The sequence below is a fragment of the Hylaeus volcanicus genome, chromosome 1 (genome assembly GCF_026283585.1).
Source record: "Hylaeus volcanicus isolate JK05 chromosome 1, UHH_iyHylVolc1.0_haploid, whole genome shotgun sequence".
In the NCBI taxonomy this organism is placed as follows: Eukaryota; Metazoa; Arthropoda; class Insecta; order Hymenoptera; family Colletidae; genus Hylaeus; species Hylaeus volcanicus.
In genome coordinates, this window is record NC_071976.1 from 12,770,500 (window position 1) to 12,785,315 (window position 14,816).

The 14,816-nt window shown below is 38.1% G+C and overlaps 2 protein-coding genes across 2 annotated transcripts in view; both read right to left on the minus strand.

Annotated features, from left to right (window-relative positions):
• Positions 1–2,533: 2,533 nt before the first annotated feature.
• Positions 2,534–10,749, minus strand: LOC128875632 (odorant receptor 33a-like). Its single transcript, XM_054121418.1, has 9 exons — positions 10,544–10,749; positions 9,274–9,390; positions 9,091–9,208; positions 7,365–7,626; positions 6,574–6,696; positions 6,247–6,337; positions 6,018–6,151; positions 2,920–3,052; positions 2,534–2,841 (listed from the first exon to the last, which is right to left on the minus strand). The coding sequence occupies exons 1-9, from the start codon at positions 10,721–10,723 to the stop codon at positions 2,791–2,793; spliced, it is 1,209 nt and encodes a 402-aa protein (XP_053977393.1). The 5' UTR covers positions 10,724–10,749; the 3' UTR covers positions 2,534–2,790.
• A 2,634-nt stretch (positions 10,750–13,383) lies between these two features.
• Positions 13,384–14,816, minus strand: part of LOC128875692 (uncharacterized) — a 66,208-nt gene continuing 64,775 nt past the window's right edge. The window contains exons 2-3 of the mRNA XM_054121546.1: positions 13,610–13,886; positions 13,384–13,521 (exon numbers count right to left, since the gene is read on the minus strand). Of these exons, the coding sequence (XP_053977521.1) occupies positions 13,392–13,521; positions 13,610–13,886 (407 nt within the window). The 3' untranslated portion in view covers positions 13,384–13,391. The remainder of the gene's footprint in view (positions 13,522–13,609; positions 13,887–14,816) is intronic.

Below are 14,816 nucleotides of genomic sequence, written 5' to 3' on the forward strand. Positions count from 1 at the left end.
TGAAAGTGGTAGGTTTTGCGGACATCTGCATAGCTGTTGTCAGAAATCACCCGGGCAGAATCGCTAGTAAAATGCAGACTGCTCTGGACAAGGTAGAAAGGTGGTGCCTTGCTCAGAACTTAAGGGTTATCCCACTAAGACTGAGCTGGCGCTGTTCACAAGAAGAAGGAACCTCACACTGAGGCCTCCCACAGTATACGGCGTAGAGCTCAAACTCTCCAGGGAGGTCCGATATCTCGGAGTTACCCTGGACAGTAGACTCACGTGGAAAAGCCACATCACCAGACAGACACAAAAGGCAACGACTACCTTCTGGGCCTGCAGGAGGATGTTTGGACAAACCTGGGGACTGAAACCAGAAATGGTAAAATGGCTACATAACGCCATATTAGTCCCCCAACTTTGCTTCGCTTCCATTGTTTGGTGGCCCGCGCTGAGTCGAAGCACGAACAGGAAGATATTGGACAGGGTGTTCAGGTTGTCGCTGTTGGGCATCACAGGTGCGCCGCATGTCACGGCGATGGCAGAGGCAAGAAATACAGCTTGTAGACTGCACGTGAGTGGAAGATGGATTAGGGGCAGGCAAGATCATGCGAGCATCCTTCAACAGGCTGAATACCTCGTGGAGGTCCTCAGCCTCGGGGGTGATCGCTGCCCAACGGCCCACGTATTCCACCACCAGTTTACAGTCCGCTACCCCAGCAGACAAGCATGGGCGGAACGCGAAGAGGAAGTACTGTCCCCGGGAGGGCTAGTCTGGTTCGGAGACGGGGCCAAATTGGGGACAGGAGCGGGTGCGGTGGTATGGTGCGGAGGGCCCAGGATGGAGTTATCATTCCACCTTGGCCCGTCTACATCCGTAGCCCAAGCAGAAATGTTTGCGATCTTGGCCTGCGCCAGAGCGATCCTGGACAAGGGATACAGACGCAGACACATTTATATATGCAGCGACAACAAAAAGCTGTGTAGACCTGTTGTCCCAGCTTGCCAGGGACAACAGGGTGAATCTCATCTGGGTGCCGGGGCACGCCGGCATCCGAGGGAAGGAGAAAGCACACGATCTAGCCAGACAAGGGACCAGAGGGACCGAGAGTGCGATCGTGTGCTCCGTGGGTGTCCCAGCCGGCCATGTAAGAACACTGAATAGGCAGTGGGCAGAGGGCCGCCTTCTGGACCTCTGGAGGTATGGACCGGCAATGAGGCACACAAGGCCTATGCTAGAGCAATCTTCCAGTGCACTGGTAAGACTGGACCGCGATAGGCTCAGATTTGTCGTCGGGCTGGTCACGGGCCACTGGCACACTGAAAGGCATCTAGCTAGATTGGGACTGCGGGACAACCCCACCTGTCCTAGATGCGGAGAAGCGGATGAAACCCCGCTACACGTGATTGCTGGGTGCAGGGCACTTGAAGATTCTAGGGAAAGGATCCTAAGTGACAGGCACCTAGAAACGTTCAGGGTGACAGAGAGGGGAATCGGCGGACTCCTGTGCTTTGCACAGAAGGCCGGCCTCTCCTCCTCGACCCCTTAACGCCCGCCCGCAAAGGTCCGAGTACAATGGTCCACAGAGACTGAGTGCTCGGTATGTGCTAAAATCTATACTCATACTCATACTCAACTTCTTTTTTTCTAATCAATGATATTTTACATATTCTCGGAAATCTCTAAGATAGATATAGTCCAAACAACATTTACTAGTTAATATAATATGTGAAATTAACAAAAAAATGCGAAAAGTGAGTAAAAGTATAGAAGCAATAAATATTTGCGCGATTCTTATGACGAACCATTTACAGTAGAGTTTATAACGTAAACACATTTGTTAATTAGTAATTAGTAATTAGAAAACATCAAATTTCCAAGAAAGTACTTTTAAAAATGGCTCTAATAAGGGAATGGAAAAAAATCCCACTTCGAATAATTAATAATTTAATTAATTTAACGCTTAGAGGAGTTGCAATAATTATAAAATGAAAAGGAAATCCCACGAAGGAAATATTATATACTTATAAATTAATGTAAATTTCTTTTTTTTTTAATCAAGTTTGAAAAATTAAACAGTTATGCGAATATTTATTGCTTCCATATTTCTATCGATTAATTGTTTTTTTTCTTGTTAATTTCGCAACTTACATGAATAGCTATTTTTTGTGTAATCTATCTATTCTAGAGATTTCCGAGAATATGTAGAATGTCATTGTTTATAAAAAATAAGTTAATAAATTACAATTTTACATAGTTTTTGTTGGGAATTGTTCGGTGTACGAATACTTTCTACACCGACTGTAGACTTTAAATTTAATCCTAGCTCTAAGTGCACGATCCTTCGGACGAATTTTATAACATTCAATAAAGACGATCGCTGTTTTTGTTATCAAGTGGGTGATTTTTTTTTTGTACTGACTTGTTTCTTAGGTAATGGACTCTACAATTCTTATCCCAGACCAGCATTAGATGTAGTGAGATGCAAGCACTCATCCTACTACCTTATTCATTTCACTGAACACGCTCACTTTCTAAAAAATATCTCTCTGATCGTTTAACTCAAACGGTGGAAAAATTTCGATTGTTTGAATATGATAGAAACATTTGAATTTTAGGCATCAGTTACATTATACCACAATCGACCTATAACATATTTTCTTAATTTCACTTTTGTCACGTGTACATTTAATTGTGAACTATGAAATCTTATTACATCAAAGTCTTATAATAAAAATAAAAGTATGCATATTTCCCAATAAGTAATATTCAAATTCCGACAATCTTCCATGATTGCATTTGTTCCATTAGTTGGTGCTTTTCAACACGGTGTAATAAGAGAAAGATGCTTTTATTATCTGAAAAGATAATGGTTGCTGAAACAAGTGTTTTCGTGAATCATTCTACTGGATATTGTATGGGAACAGAGACGTTACCTGTACAAAAGTATTTAAGTCCATCGGAATTATTCCACCAGCTGTTATCTTTGGAAATGACAGATACTTTCGCAATACTAACTGGTACAATAATTGAGTTCTCGTCGAACCGTTATACCACTTCGATTCATATCTACAAGAACATTACGAAAATTTAGGTATAATAATTATATTGCGGATTTTATGCATTTAGGATATAAACTAATATAGCAAATTCATGCTAAACATATCAAAAGGTTTATTCTCTTATACAAAATAAAATAGTAATATTATTCTAATAATTGCAGAATATATTCAGCATGTATTATTTATATCTCATAAATAACTGTATGTGCACTTATACAAAATGAAATAATATTACTATAAGAATTGCACAATCTGTATATTCAGTAAATACACTGGCCCGCAAAAAAATAGAGACACTTTTTCAAACCGTCGTAACTATGAGAGTTTTCAACCGATTGAAATGAAACTGCGTGAGTACTTTTGAAGTGTCCCCTAGACGTGTGTAAAGTTGCATTGGCGAGGGTTGATGAGAAGGTTAATTCACCCTCTTAAAGGTGGGCGCGTCGAAAAACATCACTTCTGAAGGTGGCAGGAGTAATGGCAAGGGTTAAAAAAGTTAAAAAAACCTTTAGGGCGACTTTCTTTGAAGCCCTCTACAAAATGCACCCCTTGAAATCCCTCTTGGACAAACCCACCCCCCACAAACCCCCACCCCCACTAAACTCCACAATTTTTGGACGACGGTCTCGATTTTGGACTCAATGCATTCTCTGAACTCCCCTGCTCTAGAAAATGCTATCACCCATACCGTGCACCCCATAGGCACCCCTTGGGTGGGTGGAACAGCTTTCAAATTTTCAACCCCCTTCATAAGGGAGCACTTCCACACATCGGAGGGCGATGAAATTAACCATGTTTGTTCTCGATATGTTAAGGATGAATGCCGAGAAGGTCTCGTTTCGAAAACTGCCCCCAAACTGAAGGGAGGGGGAGGGCAGAGGTAGGGGTGGTCCACCCCAAGTGTTAGGGTTGGAACGTTGTCACGCTGCGTGGATTACATGTCCTACAGTCTAGGGCATCGGGCTGACACAGTTTTGATGCCTTTTTCCTGCGTGAATGGCAATAAAATACGAAAATGTCGTTTTTTTTAGGAAAACCCACCACCATCTTTAGGCCCATCTGCTGGGTGAACGAGCAACCCCACGCCAACGCCGTTCATGGTATCGTATGCGCGAATACTTTATTAATAGATACCCAAAAATTCAGATTTTTTGAGGATCTGTTAATGAAGCATTCGCGAGTCCAAATCCACAAACGGCGTTGACGGGGGGTTACTCGTTCACTCTGCAGATGGGCCTGAGGTTGGAAGCAAGTTTCTAAAAAAAAATCAACATTTCTTATTTTATTCCTATTCACGCTAGAAAAAGACATCGAAACTGTGTCAGCCCGATGCCCTGGACTGTTGGACATGTGATCCATGCCACGAAACAACGTTTCAACCCTTACACTTGGGGGTGGACCACCCCTCCCTCTGCCCCCCCCCCTCCCTTTAGCTCCGGGGGCAGTTTTCGAAATGGGACCTTTTCGGCATTCATCCTTAACGTATTGAGAACAAACATAGTGAATTTCATCGCCCTCCGATGCGTAGAAGTGTTTTTTTACGAAGGGGGTTGAAAATTTGCAAGCTGTTCCACCCCCCCCCAAAGGGCGCCTATGGGGAGCACGGTATGGGTGATAGCATTTTCTGGATCAGGGGAGTCCAGAGAATGCATTGAGTCTAAAATCGAGACCGTCGTCCAAAAATTGTGGATTTTAGAGGGGTTGGGAGGTTGTGGGCGGTGGGATTGTCCGAGACGGATTTCAAGGGGTGCATTTTGTAGAGGGCATCAAGGAGAGTCGCCCCAAAGGTTTTTTTGAATTTTTCAACCCCTTCCGTCATCCCTGGCCTGTTTCAAAGAGGCGTTTTCTACACCCTCCTCTTTAGGGGGGTGAATTAACCCCTTCGCATCAACCCTCGCCCATGTAACTTTACACACGCCCAGAGAACACTACAAAACTACTCCTCACGGAGTTTAATTCCAATCGTTTAAAAATTTGTCCGCTAAATTTTGATAGTTAGTGTATTAGGTGGACTGGAAAGTAATGTCGTTTTTGCAATTTTAAATACTTGTTTAAGGCATCTGGCCACCCTGAGCGCTCGCCAGATGGGTATTATTCTTAAAAAAAAATTAATTAAGAAATTAATCAAGTAGTCGCAAAAATCCATTGCTATTCTTCAGATAATGTATCTAAATGTAGTGTGTACAAATTTCAGGGCAATCGGACCGCACGTTTACTTTCTTTTGGGATTATCTCGAAACTACATTTTTCGAAATGGTACAATGTAAATCTCGTTAACTATCAGTCCGATTGCTCTGAAATTTGTACACACTACTTTTAGATACATTATCTAAAGAGTAGCAATGGACTTTTGCGATTACTTGATTAGTTTTTTTTTTATTGACGATTTTTCTCGTGAAATTTTGCTGAAAAATAAAAAAAAAATTTCTTAACTCACCATAATTTTCTTAATGGGAAGAAAAAAAAATCCAATTGCTACTCTCTTGCGATAAACTCCAGAAACAATCTAATTTTTTTTTTCTTTTTCACATGCAACGTAAAGAATATAATGATGGGACAGCCCACGCGCGTTTCGTGCCGAAGACCTTCACCAAAATTTTCGAACTGCCGCGATGTTTTTTTTGTTATCCCAAAAAATTTGTCGTGCGTTCATTAAACCGTTCTTTAGTATGTGTCAAAACATAAAAATATTTTTTTCTATACTTTCGCATTTATGAATTTTTTAAGAATAGTACCCATCTGGCGAGCGCTCAGGGTGGCTAGACGCCTTAAAGTACTCATCAGCTCGTTGATTTTTATCGATCTGGCATTGAAAATTTGAACACTAGATGGCAAAAGGCTGTTGATAACGGGGGCGATTACGTAATTGATTGAAAATAGAAATTTATTAAAAATTTGTTTGAATTTAATGTAGAAGAAACGATATTACTTTCCAGTCTACCTAATATAATATACATGAATATTCTTCTCACATTTTGTTATAGCTTTCCGCAATCGCGTCGTTTAGGTACTGTCCCATACAGCAGATGAAGAGTAGATGAATAACTTGAGCAAACAGGAACACACAGAACGTCACGTATTGAAGAGTCATTTCGAACTGTGAAATCTGTTCTTGAGGAATTAAATCAATAGTTAAATCACAGTTATTCCGATGGAACGTGACAAAGTAAATTGCATTCCTTCAACTGAATCTGAACTTGCCTTGACTAACGTGACCGTGAAAGTGAATATGACACTTGCTACGATCACGATGAACACTGTAACGTGGCAAGCTGCTACTGTCTCTATATATCTGTTCCAATGTTATAATAATTATAATAATTATATTATATTATTTGATGAAATAGAATTATTTTATAATTCCAATTCATCAAATATTACCTTCCAGATACTTCTCTAGAAGCTTTTGTTATTATCTTTTGATAACTTTTACGATTTCAGTGCAATGTACCAAATGATCTTTATCATTTCTACACAGAGTAAAAAAACAGTTGAGTAGGTTATGATCAAGGTTGACCTTTTACTCACTCGACTACTCTTTGATGGTCTGTGATGATTAGGCACACTTTGCTATAAGTTTTATTTGCTCCTAGATGTTTGTTCTCTTTACCGCAGGTACACACCTCAGCCATTGTTTTTTGGAAGTTGTACCTGCAATTATTTTCATTTGTTACTACAACAGTTTTATTTAAGTGGGCAGGGTGGCCCTCACTCGTTACTGAATTCAAAAGCCTTCAAATACTCTTTTTCAATCGATTCATTGATTTCTTCACAACATTGCACGCAAGTTTGCAAAACTGTATTTTGAGAAAAATGAGGATAAAGTTACAACGTGGAGTAGAGCGCGTTGGACCTGTCTTGATATTTTAATTCAGTAGCAAAGACCACGGAATATTTTACATTCATACAAATTAAATTCTACATTTTCAAACATCTAGAGTATTCTACTCCCTTAATAGGAATATATTAACACTAAGTTTATGGAGTACGATCATTTTGACCCATTCCTATTTTCACAAGGTTTTACAGAAATCTTTGAAATTTTTCGCCAATCATTTATACTGACTTATTCATATAAAAAGACAAACATATATTCAATTCATTTGTCTAAGCCTCTTAATTAATTTTAGTAAATCGACTTCACTTATTTATTAACACTAAAGGTACCAATCAGGCTCAAATGATCTCTTTCAAAATACTGTACAAGAATGAGGGGCGATAGAGCCTCCGTTGTTCGCAATACAGAAAATGAAACAAAACAAACAATATTTTCTATCTTTAATAACATTGATTTACTTAAAATCGAGTAACTTGCTTGCCAATTTATAGCTAGCTTGCAAGAAGCATGCTGTATAAACCACACCAGGTACATATCGCAGCTACTAAAAACTAAAAAAATTGCCAGCGAACCCATCATCTCGTTTATAATTATAAAGTAATAATATTTTTCTTCATCCATGAAGAAGTATGCTGGATATACTAATACACGTCCTCTCGATTCGTTTAGTGGGATCAACACGTCCAGTACGTGTGGTACAGCCGGTTGAATGGAAAACATAAATGACGACGAAAATATACACACTGAAAAACCAACGGTTGTACTCAGAAATAATGTAAAGTACATGTATAATAGGTAGTGGTGGAAAATTCTAAAGTTATTCACGTATACAGAGTGTATACATCTATTCTAGAGATTTCCAAGAATATATAGAATGTCATTGTTTATAAAAAGTAAGTTAATAAATTACAATTTTACATAGTTTTTTTGGAAATTAATCGGTGTACGAATACTTTCTACATCCACTGTACGTAATACTTATTGAATACATTGGATCAATAATAACAATTATTAGGTGCGCAAAAAAGTTGTAAATTTTAATTTACAAGATTCATTCTTTATTCAAAAATAAATTGAAAGATATAATTTGACGAAATATTCCCTGTTTGCATCGATGACCTTTTGCTATTTTTCGGGCAGATCTTGCTTGTTTTAAAGTGATAAAATCATCGATGCATTTCTATATACAATAGAACCTCTATTATCCAAACCTCCACTCTCTATTATCCCAACCCTTTGTTATATGGACTCTCATCATCCAATATATTTTTCTAAACATTTCAAACTTAGGTGATGCATATACAATAAAGCATTTAACATTTCAGAGTTTTAGAATGGGGCTGACATTATACTAGGCATAACAAAAATGTAGCTACACATATGGAATTAAATCGTTTAGCAAAATTGTGTGATTTAACAGCTAAATAAATCTGTAGACTGCAGAACCTTTATGTAAAATAAAATCTTTGTCGTCATACCTAAAAAAAAATTGAGCCAAAATAGACATTTATTTTACTATACAAATATTATAATATGAACTTCAATTTCAATATTTTTTTATTTTATTGCATACTGTGTGGATTTTATAGTTTTTTGCACATACAAATTCTTTAAAATGCATAAAAATACACAGTCTATAGATCTGGAACTCTTAAAACATTAATCAAATTACATTTAAGTTTAGTATTTGTGATTTTTATTATCAATATTTACACTCTGTTTCTTGAAATATATATGAGTCGTTTATTTTGAAAGTGGCATCAGTCACAATTACTATTTGTTGTAACTATATCTACCATACGAGGCCAAGTGCTGCCATCTACTTTCTTTTCTCTATGCAATACGAATTAAATAAATTACTCTTTCCTTTGTCTCGTCAAAAGTAACACGTGCTTCATTATACTATTTAATGATATTTGTGTAACCATTAAATATCTCATTTTAAAAACAAAGTGACTTATGCCACTTTCGAGATAAGCGACTCATACATTGAAGATCAACATCAAGAGATTACAAAAAATATTCGTTTATCCGAACACTAATGTCACCTGATTAATTCGGATAATCGAGGTTCTACTGTATCTTCGATTGTCCTGAAGTGTTTAAGTAGAAAAAGCAATCGATTGTGGATTCAAGGATCATGAATTCGAATCTTCGTCCCTTATTTTTCGTACGACTTCTATTATACATTAATTCTGTCTAATTACCTGTGTATATCATTGATAGTAATGCTGCTCTGTTCGAATAATTTTCTAAAATTGTCAACTCCTCTTTCGACCTTTGAACTTCCCAATCCTTCACAATAATATTCAACAGTTCTTTCACCTATGATTTGAAGGCAATTTAATAACATTGCATAAGTCATACAAAAATTTCGATCATTATCTGACCTTAGTTCCGTACAGAGTGTAGTTTACATGCTTTCCAACAACAAGGAGAGCCAGACACAGATACGGAATCTGTGCTATCAGCCTATCGAAACTATAGTCTCTCACCACATGGGCTACCTGCGATTCAAAGAAAAAGTCGGTAACTCTCAAATGAACATGTGATTAATTGTGGTTGCAAATGGGGAGTCTAGTTGAATAATGGTTTTGTTTAAATTTCAATAGTGGCCTGTAAGTAATAACACTTAGGAACTTATTTATCATTTCACATACATATACAGGATACTTGTTCCACCTTAATGGTGCGCAGGAGCCAGAGCCAAACTCCGAGTTGACTTCAGCGACAGTTGCGGAAAAAGTAGGAAACTCCGGGACAAGGACAGGGCGATTAGGCTAGCATGATTTTTTTTGGTGTGCATGATGCAGACAATTTTGGTTTCATCTCCGACACATATCTACAATTCATTTATGATAACGCGGATCATAATACAGCTACTATAGACGGTAAAAATACCTTTCAATGGATGGGGGTCTAATGTGTGTAACGCCATCATCCTGTACCATTCAAGGATTCTCTCCCTCGATTAAAACAGAGCAATGCCGGCAAATACTAGCGGGAAATTTGGTTTTTCTCCGCTCACTGATTTCAAAAATAATAAGCCATTTAAATTGGATACCGTAATTGTACATAATTGGAAAGAAACGGACGGTTAATTTTACAACTCAAATTGAAGCGATAGACATATTATATTTTTACCGCAATTAAAACATTTTATCGAAAAACTAGAATATACGTTTCATAGTACACGACGCCAACTCTTCAAATCTTTTTTAAAAATAAAAATCGCTCTTACGATTGTTACGAGTAATAAAATTCATACATTTTTGCAAATGTGACCATCGCGAAAACCCGTCCGGCAGCAAAGTGTAAGGGGTTTCATCGATTTTCGCCGAACATACGTGAAATAATAGTACTCTTTTTGCGATAAAAGTGGTAAAGAATAAACCAAGGTAAAATTTTTTCTTAAGGGACTAAGTGGCAGTGATCCTCTATCAGATACAAGAAGTTTCAATCCGATTGGTCCGTCTGTTTCGGAGTAATGAGCGATACAAATTTTTTCGGTTTTTTGCAAAAAAAAAATCGGTGAACAGACATAAAACAGAAAAAAGAATACATATTGAGTAACCTCCTCCTTTTCCGAAGTTGGTTAAAAAATGAGAAAAATGTTCGATCACACTGTAAAACAAGAAATATATTCGTACGATATCGTACCTGTACAACGAAACTTTCGATCACAAGAGTGTACGTGACGATCGACGTGAGAGTTTTCGAGATTTTACTTTGACCAGGCCATAGTCCGGACAATACTCCAACGAGCTTGTTAAGACGGAGATATCGTTGTTCAAAGGTGCGCCTATCCATGCTAGTGCAAGATTCCGATCGCGGTGTCATACTGATCCGTTAAATGAACAGCGTGGAAAAAGAGTCGTTGGTTTCCCATCAATTTTTATTCCCTCAAACTAGCCATATGACAGAGTGCTTTATAAATTATTACGAACTTGTTATACGGATAACTTACATAAGCTATATCGATGCAACCACTCCAAAGCTGCAAATATAGCTGTGCATTATTCATTCATACGCTCGAGCGATTGTACATTACTTCGTACCGTCTTCCTCGCGTAAATATCACCTTGAAACGTTTCCTCGCATCGCTTCCATTAGTGCAATGTCATTTTAATGTAATATTTCCTGTCAAAATAGCGTACAAAGATACGCTGCAAAATTACTACCTAAGACTGAATAATAAAGCGTATCGCTTTTGTTTCGGAATAACTCGGTCCGTTGCCGCGGCGGCGGACTTCTTCGTGACCGTTTGAGTTTTTTTTTTGGATCGACAGTATTTGTCGCGCGTTTCGCTTCGCGCGAATTCTCCCCTAGTAGCATTTATGGTTGGCCAACGGTTTCCAATAGTTGGGAATCAGTTGGGATATACACTGACGGACAAAATTAAAGGGACACTTTTTTAAAACGTCATATCTATGGGAGTTTTCAACCGATTTTGGAGAAACTTCGTGAGGAGTAGTTTTGAAGTGTCCTCTAAATGTGCGCAAAGTTGCATTGGCGAGGGTTGACAGGAAGGGGTTAAGTCACCCCCGTAAAGAGGGGCACGTCGAAAAACGCCACTTCTAAAGAGGCCAGGGGTGACGGAAGGGGTTGAAAAAATCAAAAAAACCTTTGGGGCGACCCTCCTCGATGCCCTCAATAAAATGCACCCCTCAAAATCCCTCATGGGCAAACCCACCCCTCACAACGCCCCACCCCCTCCAAAATCCACAATTTTTGAACTTCAGTCCCGAATTTGGGCTCAATACATTCCCTGGAATCTCCTGATACAGGAAATGCCAACGCCCACGCCGTGCGCCCCATAGGCACCCCTTGGAAGGATGGAACAGTTCGCCACTTTTCAACACCCTTCGTAAGGGAGCACTTCCACACCTCGAAGGGCGATGAAATTCACCATGTTTATTCTCGGTACGTTAAGGATCAATGTCATTTAAAGCTCGTTTCGAAAAATTGCCCCTGGAGCTGAACAGGGTGGCCCAGAGTTAGGGGTGGTCCACCCACAGGTGTAGGGGTTGGAACATGTAATATTTGTATTGTTGTAACATGTATATGTAATATTTTATCTATTTTAATTTAACATTATGCACAAAATAATTGAATTTGAAGCAACTCGAGATGGTGACAGTGGAAGTGTTGGTGTTGTACGATTGGAGTGGCTTACGTCTTTAAAAAAAGAATGTATGTGGTCTCCATATAAATTAATGATAAAATTTAATAAAGCATTACAAGGAGGGATAATGCCCGATGAAAACTGTATATTGGTAGAACTACATGGAAATATACATCTAACTTAAATCTACGAACCGATATTGGCTTTAACAGAGTGGATTATGAATACCACCAGTTATCAAAAAGTTTACTTTCCGAGCTAGATCTAGGATTAGTAACCCAAATTCCTCTGGATTACATGCACTTAGTTTGTTTAGGTGTTATGAAAAAAATCATTTGGCTTTGGGTGGATAATGGACCAAAGAAATGTAAGCTAAATGCCTTTAATATAAGTAGGATATCAAAAAGATTATTAAAAATCAAAAAGAACCACTATCCAATAGAATTTTCTCGGCGTCCACGACCATTAAATATGTTTAAATATTGGAAGGCTACAGAATTCCGATCTTTTCTTTTATATTTAGGACCTGTAGTTTTGAAAAATGTTTTATCAAATGATTTATATAAACACTTTGTAGTACTACATTGTCCAATTTATATATTATGTTCTGATTTTGGACAGAATTCTATGTGGCGAACATAAGCCACATATTTATTGCATTGCTTTGTTCGTAACATCTCGACTTTTTATTCCAAAGAACTTATTGTATATAACTTCCATAATCTTCTGCATTTTCTTTTGAAAATTTTATGACTAGAATTAAGCAAATGGTTCGATCGCACAATCTTCCTTTAGAGCAACCTGCTAGGAGATTAAGGGAAAGAAAATTTTGTTATACCGATACAGATAAGCTACATAAACCAATTATTATAAAGAAGAAAGACGATGTAATATAATCTATACCTTCGATAGGCAATTGCATTCTAAGCGCATCTTTGGCTGATTCATGTTTTAGTACTGTAAGTGGGGATTATGTGATTATTACATTTATTAAAGAGGTTTCTGGTTCTTCTATTCATAAATTGCATTGTGATCGTTCTTAAGAGTGTACTTCTCTGTACTGTACTTCTCTGTATTATTTTTGATCACTCCTAATGTGATATAAAAAGAAACAATTAATAAAATATATTCGCTAATGCAACCTAAACATATCGAAACGTAAATGATATAATTAATATTGATAGATTTGCACCTTTTATTAAATACTTATTTCTATTAAGGAAGTGTCCACATACTTCTGAGCGGAGGTGTATATTAAATTAGAGGAAAAATGTTCGAAAAACCTTGTATACATGAATAGTGTGGATGGTTTTTAAAAATTATTATTGACAGGGGAATTTTCGTATACTAAATACTTTTAATTACCTGAGAAAGAATTTTTATTTATGGAATTTTGAGAAATAACGAACAAACAAGGGTATAGATTTTTCGATCCGACTTCTTTTTTAAAACATACTTGCACGGATGTAACATGTGTTCCTTCAGAATTCGGTTCACCGTCGTTCGGCTGATACTAGAATAAAATAAAATAACATTTACTATTACATAACATTCCTTTTTTTAATTAATCATTGCTGAAATTATCTTGTACTATGGCTTACTTTAAGTGGCGGCTCAGATCGCGCACATTGACGGTGGCATCTTCCTGTACGGCCTCCAGGACGTGAGCGTTGGTAGAGACTCTTCTAGCTGATCTAGGGCGACCCATTTCGCTGCCTTGCGCCATCACAGACCCAGTCGTATAAAATCTATAGACCACCCTGCGCAAGGTATTGTGACTGGGAATTCGTTGGCCCGGATATCTCCGCTTGAAGTCTTCAATGGCAAGTCTTGCGTCTCCATTATTTTGGGCATACATCCAGAACATTCTGAAGTAGTCTGGAGGCGAAAACATTCTTCTTTGAGTGTTTCTGACTGACTGACAAAGATTTTTACTGACGTGATTCTGTCTGACACCGGATCACACGCGTCGCAATCATTAATGATACGCGACTTCTCGTTTTTTTAGAGCATGTTCTGCCGGAACTCATGGAGGATATTCCATATGAAATCCGGCAGAACATGTTCTATCAGCATGACGGGGCTCCAGCTCATTATGCGGCAAACGTCCGCGCCTACTTAAAGCCTACTTTTCCGGGCAGGTCGATCGGCCGCGGCTGTGCTGTTCCGTAGCCCCTACGATCACCTGATATGAATCCACTAGATTTCTTCTTTTGGGAATTTCTGAAGGTAATTAGACTGTTGCTCTTATTGTTTACTTATGTTTGTAATAGGTATTGTATTCTTACTTACATTTTGTGCTTGTTTTGCTACAATCATTTCAGAATGAGGTGTATCTTCAACCGGTGGAGTCGGGGGAAGAAGCGCTAGCGCGTATTCATGGAGCATTAGCTTTGATTATGCCGGCAATGTTACAGCGTGTACAAAATAATGTCATTGTATGTCCCGACAATTGACACCCAATCGGCGATCAAGGTAAATAACCACAGCGAAATCACGGGTCATCTTTTAAGCGATTACGTCAATCATTACGCGAATATCATTAACAACGAAATCCCCAATACGATCTACGAATGGTGTGAAAACCTCTTCAATATATATGAGCCGTTTATTTTGAAAGTGGCCTAACTCCGTTTTTCAATATTTTCCGGTTACCATGATTACATGTACAACTTCATATTATTTATCAGTAAAGCATTTTAGTTTTCTTTTATTCCGAGCAAATACGATAATTCTTGACACAAGTTTTCAGAGTTAGTTCAATAATTGAACCGTTTAGTTTGAAAGTGGCCTAACTCCATTTCTACT

Coding starts and splice junctions, on each gene's coding strand:
- LOC128875632 (XM_054121418.1), bottom strand. CDS start 10,723: ATGACACCGCGATCGGAATCTTGCACTAGCATGGATAGGCGCACCTTT. Junction 9,391..10,543: donor TCGAAAGTTTCGTTGTACAG/GTACGATATCGT, acceptor TTTGAATCGCAG/GTAGCCCATGTGGTGAGAGA. Junction 7,627..9,090: donor ACTATCAATGATATACACAG/GTAATTAGACAG, acceptor TTGGTTTTTCAG/TGTGTATATTTTCGTCGTCA.